The sequence below is a fragment of the Nuphar pumila genome, chromosome 4 (genome assembly GCF_984573655.1).
Source record: "Nuphar pumila chromosome 4, dmNupPumi1.hap1.1, whole genome shotgun sequence".
Taxonomy (NCBI): domain Eukaryota; kingdom Viridiplantae; phylum Streptophyta; class Magnoliopsida; order Nymphaeales; family Nymphaeaceae; genus Nuphar; species Nuphar pumila.
Genome location: NC_143252.1, coordinates 20745858 through 20760314, shown reverse-complemented (window position 1 = coordinate 20760314; position 14457 = coordinate 20745858). Strand labels below are relative to the sequence as shown.

Here is a 14457-nt window from a genome sequence, read left to right as displayed (position 1 = left end):
CCCCTCCTCCCTTTTTATAGGCCTTTGGTTAGGTCAAGGGCTGGGGCTAATTTCAGCCCTTGATCTAATCTAGGCTAAGTTTCCAAATATTTCATTGCTTTTCTTTCCTTTTTTTTTGTTAATTCAAGCATACTATATATCACATATGTTATATATATTACATAGTATGATATATATTTCATGCTATATAAAGAAAAGAAGGGTGGGTCGACCCCATGGGTTGGCCCCTTTTCTATTTTAAAAATTTTCAACTTGCGTGCTTGGCAAGCAACTTGACTAGGTAAGTTTTTTTTTCCTTTTTTTCTTTTCTTTCTTTCCTTCTTCTTTCCTTGGTCCAACCCTTGTTAGGTCCTTCTAGACCCATATAGGATAGACACCCCCTCCCCCCTTTTGAGGCTTGATTTTTGAAAAAAGTAAACTTTTGACTTTTTGGTCCTTTTAAATTTTTTGTAAGTTTTTTATTTAACTTATTTTAAAAGTTTTATTTTCTTTTTATAATTAAAAATTTAAATTAGGATGCCACATAGGATGGGACAACCCACCAATGTACTCCTACCATTTTATTAAATTTAACTAATTATTTGAATTTCATTCCATTAAATGAAATTCCAATTTAATTCAAATGACATTCTTTACAAATTCAAAATGTGAAATTACATGAAATATAAATAAATGAATTTTAAGTTAAGCATAAACATAATTAAATTTCATTTATAATTTTTTGAATTCCCATATATTTAAATTATTTATCTTAATTATCCCTTATGGGTTTAATTTGAATTCTTCAGAAATAATTTCTAAAAAAATTGTTCGATAGGGTCGATGGGACCCTTGGGCATGTAGGGTATTTTTTCACACTTAATATCTTTTTTTCCTAAATCCTACAAACCCTATAGCATATTGCTTGATTCAAGTTATCATTATGAAGTGTTTCTTCTAAAACTATTATTTTCTCAAAAATATATTTTGAAAACAATTTCTACCAAGGTCGACAGGACCTGTTGTCGTTTTGAATATTAGATTTCAAACTAGATTCAAATTTATTGAATTCACATTACATACATATCAAGTTATCCTAAATTTGTCTGAAATCCCATTCGACTTTATTTTGATAAAATTTATCAGTTATTTTATTAAAATTTATCTTTTTTAGAAATTCAATTCTGAATATGAATTTCACTTCAATCAACTCGAATCAACTGAAATTTTCATAGGATGTTTCTTCTATTTTATTTTATGCTAATTTACATCTTTATACTTCTTTCTCATAAAAGTTATTATTTTATTTATTAGAAATATTTTGAAGAATCACATGTATTACTTCTAAATTCAAATTAAAATTTTAAATTCAATTTCAATAAAAATATAATTTATTGTATATTTCAAACTTAAATTAACATTCAATTAAGTCTTAATTTAGATTTGAATCAAATTCAAATCTAATTATATTATTTAAGACATATTTATTAAATCCGAATTCAAATCCAAATCTGATCCAAATTCAAATTTCTAAATCAAAATTTAAATTGATAAAATTTTAGAAATTGAAATCGAGATTCAATAAGTCTCTAAATTGAAGTGTACACTTAATTTGAGTCCTGACTAATATTAAAAACTCAAATTTTGTTTCAGTTAAGTTCACCTTAAATTCAGATTAAATTTGATAAAAATCAAGACCTTGATTCATAAAATATTAAAAAATTATGGGTTTTACACCTGAGCCCACTCATGTCGTTCCTGCGCTCATCAACCATAGGAGGGCTACCTATATCTTGAGTTGAGATTTAGAGTTGTTATATATATGTACATATATATTATTTATTTAATTATTTTCTATATTTCATAAGTTTAGATTTGTTTAACGAAGGTACATTGTTCATATTTTGTGACTTTTTTGAGTTTCAGTGGCTCCCACCACCACAACTCATTTGTTTTATGAAAGATCGAGACCAAATGGGTGGCTCTTGACTAGTGTACTATTTTTGAAATGTATTTTAAAGATGTATTTTGATGAAAATTATTTGTGAAAGTTAGCTGCAAAATTTTAGAGAACCAACTTTCACTAGTGTAAGAACCGGGTCGAACTCAAGGAACGATTTTTGATAAACTTTGTATTTCAATAAATGCTATGCTTATTGCCTTGAAAGAAAAATTAAAAGTAATTAAAATTCAACAATCAAATGTTTAAGAGCTTATTACAACCCAATCAAACTGAAATGAAATTAATTACTAAGTCTTGAATGTGGCCAAAAGTCCTTAATTAACTAGAAATTGAAAAAACTAAAAAAAAAAAAAAGGAGCATTTGCCTTTGATCCTTCAATGGAGATCCAAATCCTTTTCAAGTTAGCACACTCCACTCAGCAAATGGCCTCCACCTGCTAAAAACTTAAAAAAAAAACACGAAAATGAAAAATTATATACTAATGGGGTTAGCATATGAAATTATAATTCTGCCATTCACATTCCAGAATTTGTAGTCAAAAGAGGTTTCAATAATTTAGCAGAACAGGATATCAATCAGATTCGGATCTTTCTGAAAATTTATAGAGATTATCCTAACACATGTAGACATTGAATTCAATTTACGAAATTAAAAAGTTCTATGTGAAACTCTAGTTACAACTAAATGAACATTGATTATGAAAATTAGGGAATTTACTGCCAATTATCTGACAGCTTCTTGTATCTAACTATTTTAGTATAGCAAATTGAATTGGAAATAGATGGAATTTTTTAGATTGAAACTAGATTAATCCAAAAATCCACTCCAATTTACATATTTGAATTCAGAGTTCATAATCTTTAGATAATTGAAAAACAAAATATAGAAAAATAATTGGAAACTACATAGCAGAATTTTAAAGATTTTTAGATATATCACCAAAAAAGTTTGTGATAGGCAGTGAAATGGAATTTGATCTTGCTGAATTTTTGCAGAGAGAAAGTAGATTCAACCAGAAAATAGATCCTATTTACAAATTTCAATTTGGATTCCAGAAACTTGATTTACACTAAAATCAAAATCAAATAAAAAATTAGAAAAACAGAATTCCAGAATTATCAATTTTCACCTTTGATTCATTTAATTGGATCAAAGAATGAGTAATTCTAAATTCAAAGAATGAAATCTAAGATCTAATCTAACTAATTACAAAATTCAAATCAAGAAACAATAATTAAACTACATAAATTGGATCTATAATTTGTGGAATGAAATGATCACATCTACAATTGAATTTACACCAATTGAGCATGGATTTTCATTCTCTTTTCATGTTTTTACTAAAAAAATGAAAAGAAAGATTAAATCAAACATGGATCAATTGATTTGATCCAATCTAATTTAATCTAAAAGAAAAAGAAAGCGAAAACAATATTGAAATTGAATCTAACTAGAAGATCCAATCGGCCTATTGGAATTGGACTTACCCCAATTCCAAGAATGCCGATCAAGCTTCTTCTATTATATTTTTTAATGATTTTCAATTAGAAGAATGAACAAGAACTAATCAAGAATAGAAAATTACAAAAACTTACAGCAATGGAATTGATCAAAACAAAAGAAAAGAAAATGAAAAGAAGAAAAACAAAAGAACATGCAATTACATGCAATAGAGAAGAGGAAGAAGAACTCACTAGTTGGACGATCCGACAATTCTGATTTCTTTGATTGAGAAGAGAGTGATCTCCACCTTTCTTGATGTGTAGCACTACCTTTGGATCAGACCTCCATGCTCATATCGTAAGTGAGAAAAGAAGAGAAAGGAGAAAGAAAGGAAGAAGAAGAAGAAGTTTTGAGAAGAGGAAAAGTGAAGAAGGAGAATTGCATGGGAAGAAGAAGAGGAGGGAAAGGAAAAGAAAAGATATGTGTGAATTAAGCTGAAGATGCCTTTTTAGGACCACTAGGATCTGAGGTGGTCCTATCAAACCTTGAAGACGAGGCATGGTGCATAAAATTTTTGCTCAATGTTTCAAATAGCAGTCATGCTTCACCTTCATTTTTTAGCATGAATATGCCCTTACAAGCAACATTCATCATTTGACGATTCTTTTTAGTAAGACCATCATAAAAATACTGCACTAATTGCCATTTTGGTACTTGGTGGTGGGGGTATCTTCTCAAGAGGTCCTTGAGTCTATCTCTTATTTCATGAAACTTCTCTCCTTCTAATTGTGTGAAGCTCATGATTGCTTTCATATACTTATTCATTTTACCAATGGAAAAGTATTTTTTTTTATTCTTTTTGGAGTTGTTCCCATGTTGTAATTTGAATCAAATCTATAGTTTTTAACCAGTGCTTCGCTTTATCTTTTAGTGAAAAAGAAAAGAGTGTGAGTCTTAAAGCATTGTTGCCAAAGTTGTGAATTCTAACTATTGAGCAAATTTTTAAAAATTCATCTATATGGCGATAAGGATCCTCATTACTTAGACCTTAAAAAGATAGAAGCATTTGAATAATGTTGGCCTTGATATCAAAAGTGTTTGCTCTCATATCAGGTCTCGTAATGCAAGAAGCAGGGGTGTAAATATTTGGAATGAAATGCTCCCTAAGGGAACTGTTAAGTTTTTTATCTTCGACCATGTGGCTAGATAGATGGGCTTTTTTGATTAAGGACTCGGGGTCTTCTATAGGTAAAACAAGCTCGGGGTGTTTCGACATTCGCCCGTGCATATACCTAAACCAAGATCGGTGTAGAAAACCGTCCTAAAGTGGTTTTCTACCTAATTCTAACGTGTAAGCATGAAAAAACCAACCAAACCACAAAGCAGGCAATTATTTTGCAGAAATGAAAAGTAGAAAGTAAGCACAAACAAACAAACATGCACTTGCACCCACGCAATTATTTTTGCAAAAATTAAACTATGTGCAAGGTACCAATCATGCGCAGTCACCTATGAGAGGGGTACCCTACTAGGTGGACTGAGTAAGAAAAATAAACTAGCGCTATTGTTAGCAAGCAACGTGGTTCTAATCCTAAATAATTACAAAAACAAATTAACAATAATAATAAAAGTGCAAGGAAAGTAACTAGCAATCCTAATTAATTTGCAAAAAGATAACTAACAATCCTAAGTAATACGTAAAGAAACAAGAGGCAATAAAGCGAATACTTGTTTTTTCAATCGTCGTTACCCGACAATGGCGCCAAAAGTTTGATGTACTATTTTTGAAATGTATTTTGATGAAAATTATTTGTCAAAGTTATCCACCAAATTCTAAAAAAGCAACTCTCACTAGTGTGAGAACCGGGTCGAACTCAAGGAACAATTTTTGATAAACTTTGTATTCCAATCAATGCTATGCTTATTGCCATGAAAAAAAATAAAAGTAATTAAAATTCAATAATCAAATGTTTAATAGCTTATTACAACCCAATCAAGCTGAAATGAAATTAATTATAAGTCTTGAATGTATCCAAAAGGCCCTAATTAATTAGAAATTAGAAAAACTAAAAGAAATAGAAAATGGAGCTTTCGCCTTTGATTCTTCAATGGATATCCAAATCATTTTCAATTCAGCACACTCTACTCAACAAATGGCCCCACCTGCTAAATACTTAAAAAGAAAGCACGAAAAATGTAAAATTTTATACTAATGGGGTTAGCACATAAAATTATAATTATGTCATTCACATTCCAGAATTTCCTATCAAAATAGGTTTATATAATTTAGCAAAACGAAATATCAATCAGATTCAAATCCTTTCAAAAATTTACAAAGATGATCTTAACACATGTAGGAATCAAATCCAATTTACGAAATTAAAAAAATCCATGTGAAACTCCAGTTACAACTAAATGAACAATGATTAAGAAAAATAGGAAATTTACTGTCAATTATATAACAGCTTCTTGTATCCGATTGTTTCAGTATAGCAAATTGAATTGGAAATGGATACAAAATTTTACGGATTCGAATTCATCCAAAAATTCACTCCAATTTACGGATTCGAATTCGGAGTTCAAAATCGTCAAATAATTGAAAAACAAAATATAGAAAAACAACAAGAAACTACAAAGCAAAATTTCAGAGATTTTGAATAAGATGCCAGAAAAATCCATAACAGGCTCTGAAATAGAATCCGATCTTACTGAGTTTTTGTAGAGAGAAAGTAGATTCAAGCAAGAAACAGATCCAATTTACTGATCTCAATTTGGATTTCAGAAACTTGATTTACACTAAAATCAAAATCAAATAGAAAATTAAAAAAATAGAATTTCAGAATTATCGATTTTCACCTTTGATTCGTTTAATTGGATCAAAGAATGAGTAATTCAAAATTCAAGAAATGAAATCTAAGATCTAATCTAACTAATTACATAATTCAAATAAAAAAACAAGTATTAAACTACAGAAATTAGATCTACAATTTGTGGAATGAAATGATCACATCTATAATTGGATTTACACCAATTGAGCATGATTTTTATATGAATCGTGAATACATTATCATGCATTATCATCGACTTTGTGCACAGTCAACTGTTCTGATATATGTTATAGTACCCCGAATGAGTGGTTAAGAACCTTACGAAGGTTGAATATGAAATCATATATGCTTTAAATATGTTTAAGCATGTATGTCAAGAAAATTGATAATGCAATATGTGTATATGTGCTTTACAATGAGAAGGTAAGTGATACTTTTGCCTCTGTGGGATATTGATAAGCACGAAGGATTGCTTCCCTAGCTATGGGGACAAGGGATAACTGTCACCGATGTCGTGGGGTGGTAGTAAGATTGTTTTAGCTAAAAATAATTCTGATATATTAGGTTGGGGTAGTGGGAGCTCTCTCGACACTCTTGTCCCACACCTAGAACCGAAAAAGATAAGTAAGGCCTCTGATTCAGATGTTTTTTGTATAGTACCTGCAGAGTATTGTGAAAGAGAAACAAAAAGTGTATTGTGCATATAGCAAAGCATGGCATGCACCATCTAAGAAAACAAAACATAAATGAAAGAATTGTAAGTTATCCATGCTTATTGTGGTCGCTTCGCTTAAACAGGTAAGTCATGAATGAATTAAATAATCATACATGAGTATGGTTATTACATGTGACATTAAACTATTATATTTTAGTTATTCACTATACTTAAAATTGTTTATTTACATGAAAAAGAATGGCATTTCATATATGCATGTTCCTATGCAATTATATTATGTTATTGTATTCTTACTAGGGGCTTGTGGATATTGACCCTCTTCGAATTACAGGAATTGAATAGTTGCAGGAGTGTAGCGGAAAGTTTTGGCGGCGTCGAAGGCCAGTCATCTTCCTTTCTCAAGAACCAGAGTTTTGAGTATTTGTTTATACTAATTTTTTGAAAACCTTATGGTTCATTATGGAATGAAAATACATTGATTTTGATCTGAATCATTTATAAGTGTTATTATGTCTTATTGTTACCGATCAAATATGTAACCCGCCCAAGGTTTTCAACTGGAGTCAAAATGGTTATTTTTTCGCTGCTATACAAAAAAAGGTTTTCATGTTTTTTTTGAGTTTTAAATCTTATGGCATTACATCTAATCTTAAAAGGAGATCGTATAACAAACTACTGCTAAAAACCAAGAACAACAAGGATGCCAAGACCAAAAAGTTTGAACCAGAGTCAAGTTAGCATCATCAATCCTATGAAGAAAAAAAGACAACAATATGTGTAATCGCAATGTCAAAATCAATAAAAACCTGAAGGATAGTATAGACATCCATTGCAATACAAACCACAAGGGGAGCAGAAGTAGGAACTCCCAAGTTCAAAGTGGAATCCAAACTCGACCCGAGATCACAGGTTCACCCGATTTCGACTCTCTCTCGTAGAAGTCATAAAAATTTTGCTGAAATCCAAATTCATTAAACTCCTTTCCTGACCCCCCCCCCCCCCCCCGTCAAGTCAAGGAAAAGGGTCCTTCAAAATTATGCAAATTTCATTAGAGTGCGAGACATGACATTGAATGGTGTATCACCCTAAAGCATATTATGTAGGACTTGTTGGATAAAGGAGATCTCCAACTCACTGAAGATGATGATCAAACCACAGGGAATGAGGACTTGGGTATTTATACCACCCAATTTTGTGAGCATGAACAAACTAACAATCTTGAGGCAGTAAAGGCAATACATTCAAAAAATCAGTCACAACAATCTTTGCAATACATGCAGTCGAATGTCATGATCATTCCTAGAGTCATTATTAGTGAAGAAGACAAGCATCACTACAATATAGTTCTAAAATGGACCATTGTTTCAACCATCAAGGTAGGACAAGATAAGCAAAGCCAGTTGAAAGATAAAAAAGAAGTAAATGTTGTGTACTTAGAGTAGTCTACAGGAAAAATCATTAAACCAATCAAACAAAGTGGTGTTTAGAAAAAGGAGTCACAACCACTACTTCTCCTATTTATTCCTTTGAAAGAGACCCTGTCAATTTTAGTTTTAGTATGCATTAAGATTCCACACATATTCTTCGACTGACTTTGGGCATTCACAATCTCCATCGAAACACCAGACATCATTACCCAATGTTAGGATGACAAGGTCTATACATTTTGCGATGCCACTTTACTTGTTATACCAATATGTTACAGCTGAGCCAACATCACCATTCCCAAGCAAAATGGTAGAAAGTTTCCTACAACCATGATTTGAAACACTAACCTCCATATCGAGTTCTTGGGATAAACAATATTCACGGTTTTTAGTATCCATACGGTCCCCAATGACCGTCATCCAAGGATCCCACCATCATTAGCAGGCAACCAAGGAATCAAATTATTAATGCATTGCTCAGGTTTGTTATGCCGCTTTTAAATTATCATACGTTCTTTCCCTAAGAACACAATAGATCCATACATTCACAACATACCACTCACCATGCATCATTCGACCCTGTTCAATCATAATAACATATCACTATGCGCAAACAAGTGCAATTAATTATATGCATCATAGCATAATATAAGCAATGCATTGACATGATTAATACAAGAATAACACACTAGTACACAACCTCAATAGGCTCACATGTAGCTCAACCATAAGACAAAAAAAAATCTGATTCACCCATTATGTGACATATTATGCTCATAAGCCATAAACCATAACAACATATTATACATGAACAACACAAGGACATATAACATCATATCTTTACTTGCTTCAAATATAGAACTATCAAATCCATGCAATTCAATACATCATATGCAAACATACCAAAACAGTTTACATGCAAAAACAGTAAAAACAAAATTTTCTCTGTCAGGATAAATTCTATCATGCATTCCACCAACTAAAATAAATTCTAAGATATTTACTCTAGATTCATATACATGTTAGTTGTCTACTTAAAAAACCCTGACCTATGCTCATTTCAGACTAGGATAACAAAATTTTAAAACCACATACTGTTTTCTATTCACAGAACAGTTCAGTTCACTCTTTCTAAAGAAATAACAATCATGCTATACACAACATAAAATAAATTCTAATATTTTTACTCATGGCGACTTGATCTGTCTAACATAAGTTCTCAAAAACCTTGAGTTAAAATTCATTTTTTACAGAGAATTAAAATTCAAACAGTACAAGTTATTTTGTTCTTTGACATATTGCTTTCCAAAATATTACAGGTTCTATAATGATATTACATGAATTTTAATTTTCAAACCATAAAGAGTCAGACCACAAGATTTTTATCTTGTGTTAATCAATATACAAACTAACACATATAAAAATATAGCTATAAACCTTGAATATTTTGGGAGCAATCAATTTTATAAAAATAGGAAGCTTATATATATTTTCTATCAAGACATAAATTATGTATCGACTTGCAGATGTTATATCTTCCAACCATTTTTTTAGGATTACCTTTATATGTCTGAAACATTCCCCTAAATTTTTAGAATTTATGGGTTCATCAATTTAGAGCATCAGATTTTTCTTTACATCAGGTCAGAATAAAAATACAAGACAAAATGCAGTTTTCAAGAAAACATATCAAGAACATTAGGTTTTTCTTCAAAAACATCAAGAACATGCATACAACGAATTTGATTAATCAAAAATACGTTCTAATCAAGCATATACACATCTAAACATGTTGTAAATACAAAAATATCATACATATCATGAATCAAACACAAGATCCAATGTTTTACTTAAAATAATATGTTTTACCTAAAACCAATCTACGAAAAAGATTTTGGGTTTATGAAAACCTCTAAATAAATTTCTAATTCATCAAAACTACATTAAATACAAATAATAACATATCTAGCATGATGCAAACATCAAATCTTACCTATAACATAAAATTAAATGCGAATCTAACTCATTTTTCATTGAAAATGGCTCCTATGAATTAAAACGATTATTCTGAAAGCAAAATAAGTTTTTTAGAACAAATACAACCTAAATCAATTCGTAAGAACTAGATTCCAGTCTTGAATTGACCTATACTAAATCCTAAACATGCTCAATAATATAGAAATCCCATATCTTATTACGAATATAAAAGAATAAACTCTCGAGACAATGAAATAATGCGAAAAAGATTTGAAATCTTTTTTCTAAAGCAAGTTTGCGGTCCAAGGTCAAGGTACTGACCTTGTATTAGACCAAAACACATAAAAAGAAAAAAGAATGAACATGATCAGCCCTTATGACTGATCATCGAAAAAACAATGAAATAAACTTACCAAGGCTTGGCCGGTCCTTCTTCCTGTCTCTCTTTATCTCTCAAAAGAGTTCCTCTTCTCTCTCTTATGTAAAAAATGTGAATGGCGCTACGCGACACAATTTTCTCTTTATGTAGTAGGGGTTGGGTCTTTTACTTGGATCCAACTACCACTTTCTTTCTTTTTAAAGGATTTTTCCCTTAAAGATTGTTTTTTTAAGTTTCCTACTTCTACAAGGTTTCCTATACTAAACCTAATTACTTAGCAAATTAAATAAATTAATTTACCTAATCAACCCTCTAACATTTCTTAATTATTTTAGGACTCTCTCACACCTCTATCCCATGTGACGTCCACCCTTCTCTATCTAGCAGGCTCTACAAGATAAGTTTTAAAAAACCAAATCTACTTCTAATTAGTTAAAATTTTAATTATTTAAAAAACAATTAATTATTATGGATAATAGAATCTTACATGAATTATGAATCCTATCCAAAAGATCCATATGATCTAATATAAGATCCGCTCCATGATCCAATGTTTTACATTAATCTATATTATTAATTAAATAATATTGATTATCTCATTTTCATTAAAATGGCCATTAAATTAAATTAAATAAAATAAATTTTTCAAAATTTCAAAAATACCAAATACAGACCGTTCCACGAGATGGCGGTTGTATGCGCTCTCGGGATGCGGGTTTTCAGCTCTACAGACGACCCTTTTCTGGGCGCGGCCGCGGAGGAGCGAAGGGACGAGCCATTGACGAGGAGGGTGGCCTGGTGGTGCGATGCGGCAAGATCCCCATCGTCACGGCTTTGACCGGAATACCGTTCGCAGTGAAGGGTCACAAGCCACGTGGGTGTCTACGATTGGATGGAGTGACGTCGATGACCCGACGGAAACAAATGCTCTCTCTCTTTCTCTTCCGAACGCAGGCGCACGAGGGAGAGAAGAGACTTGCAATCGCCTTCTCCTCCTCCTTTTTCTCCACCGATCTGAAACTCGGGACAAAGCCACCGAATCGAATCAAATTCTTGCTACAAAGTGCTGAAGCTCGGTGTGTGTGTTTCGCTCTTGAGGAAGATGTGGAGGAGCTCCGTGGTTGGCCTTTCCTTCCTCCTGTGCGCTCTCCTCTCCTGCTTTCCCCTATTTGGTGCAATCGAAGGAGGTATGCTCCCATCTCGGTCTTCCCTACGAGCCCCATTTTTTTCCTTCTTCTTTCTTTTTCTCTTCTCCTACTCTTGATTTCGTTGGCATCGAGCTTTGGAAAATTGTTTACTTGTATTGACCTTGATCTCGTCTACCTAATAATGAGCGTTCAACTAGTCTCGTCGTGTAGTTGTTTGCTTGTAGGATTTGTTTTTACTTGTCAATATTTCTCCCGATTGTTGATATTTATTTTCTCTTCATGTTTATAGCTTATTCATTCTGTCAGATGTTGAAAAGTGTCACCTTTTGGTGATCTTCCTTTCTTCCTTTCATTCCCCCCGGCTAGCGTTATTTGTGTCCCCTGAGTCGAGAATCCACGGTGGTTTTTTCTTTTCTCTTTCTTTCTTTGTTTTTTAAGGAAAAAGGGGGAGAGTTTGTTTTTTCCACGGATGGGTGGTAAACAGACTGGATTTGTCTTTCTAGATTGCTCTCGTCATTGAATTCATGACTAGTGGTAGAAAAATCGGACATCTTATTTTTGCCATCGATGATTTGTTTATTCGGCCAAGAACTGGAAATCTTGTTTGAATCCCAATGGAAAATACCAAAATGGTGATGAGGGATGACCAAAGAAGAAATGAGGTGTGGATGTAATTGCACTGATAACAAGTGCCACTCTGGTTGTCCTGTCTGGGTAACAGATCCAATTCATGTGCCTTATTGGCTTTGGTTTAACATCCAACCACATGGAAATCAAATGCCAGCATCCTGTCTTCAGTTGCTCCTCTTATGTATTGTCCCAGGGTGTAAGGGCCCGGAAAGAGCTGTAGAGAAGAATATCACCTTACACCAACAACCATTTTGTAAGAAAGGAACCAAAATTTGAAACTCATGGCTAAGCAACAAGTTCAAGCTGTCTGTGATATATCACACACATCATACATTCAATTAAAATTTACTTTAAGCATCCTTTGTTGCTGATATGCTGTCATTTTGTGATGTTTGTGTTTTCCATGTCTTCAACTAGGTTTTTGAAAATTTTCAATGCAATACTAAAGGCAAAAATATTTGGAAAGATGAGTAAGATGGTTGTGATTTTGTTTGCACAGCTCTTGATTTCTTTGACATCAAAGGAACTTTGTGTAATGTAATATGTGAAAATACAAAACAAAGGCCTCTAAGGGCTTATAAGATCATAAACACAAAGTGCACTTGCACATACACAAGTCCAACTAAGGGACAATACAAGAGCACAAAGGCACTATACAAGCACTAAGTGCATTCAAGACATCAAAGAACTAAAGAGATGAATACAAAAATATAAAAAATATTCATCTTATTGAGCATGAATGCTTAAGAGAAGCATTATCTTACAAAGAGGAGAACAACACTATATATATATATATATATATATATATATATATAGAGAGAGAGAGAGAGAGAGAGAGAGAGAGAGAGAGAGAGAGAGAGAGATGGGCATTTAAGAGAGGCATTCAATGTTCCAACAGTCCAAGAGTCATATTTATGTCATATAGACTCTCTACACTATACAATAAAGACAAAAACAAAACAAAAAACAAAAATACAATACCATCCCTAGTGGATAATCACTATTTACATGAAAATAACAAGACCAAAATGCCCTTAGAGAGCATTACCTATTACATAACATACAATATATATATGTATATTTAACACCCCCCTTAAACATACAATGTGATAACTGGAAGTTTGAAACTACAAGTCCTTGAAGGTCTTAATTAAATACAAGTCTTTGAAAGTCTTCATTAAATACAAGTCTTCAAAATATCTTCATTTGTAGTCTCCATCTTTATGACGCATTAGAGAATTTTGCAAATACAAGACTCCGAATGTCTTCATTGGTAATCGTCCCCATACACCTTCATCAACTATGATGCATTACAAATTTTTCTTTCTCAATCCATCGCATCTTTAACGTGCAGAAAGAACAAAATAAAGGTTCCAACTATACAAAGAAAAATATCCTAACTCAATAGTTTTAAAATAAATATATCTCTGAACAAGAGAAACATTAGATAATCATTAACAAAGATAAGAGGAGCATACCTCAAGAATAAATTTTTATGTAATCAAATCATAAACCCCAAAACAACATATTTTTCAATAAAACATAAATATTGATCATAAGAGAATTTGATCACTAAAGGACGTATAAATCATCAAGAAGAGATAGACAATTATGCATAAATAATATCACAAGGATTTTTAGAAAAGCATTTCAAATGAAATAACAAATCATCAACGACAACATGCATATATAAAATATAACAATTCAAAAAAACCCTCAAGATAAGAGGAGATAATTAAATTCATTCATACAACAATGTGAACAAGATAATCAACATATATCCAACATGCAATTAAAACATATTTAATGCACATAATAATGAAAGTGAACAATCTCACAAATCATAACCCATTAGGATTTATTCACACAACTTAGAATGGGTTTAATAAAAAAGGACCAAACATCAATCTTAATATATATATATATATTATTAATGAAATGCACATAAGATGTATGAAATTTTATCAATAAACATTTTTTCATACAAGTAGAAAAAGTTTAAAAAT

At 31.8% G+C, this 14457-nt stretch overlaps 1 protein-coding gene across 1 annotated transcript in view; it reads left to right on the top strand.

The window, feature by feature from the left end:
* Positions 1–11623: 11623 nt before the first annotated feature.
* P58IPK (DnaJ P58IPK-like protein) overlaps positions 11624–14457 on the top strand; it is a 70980-nt gene continuing 68146 nt past the window's right edge. Inside the window, exon 1 of the mRNA XM_090002657.1 lies at positions 11624–11860. Within this exon, the coding sequence (XP_089858783.1) occupies positions 11776–11860 (85 nt within the window). The 5' untranslated portion in view covers positions 11624–11775. The remainder of the gene's footprint in view (positions 11861–14457) is intronic.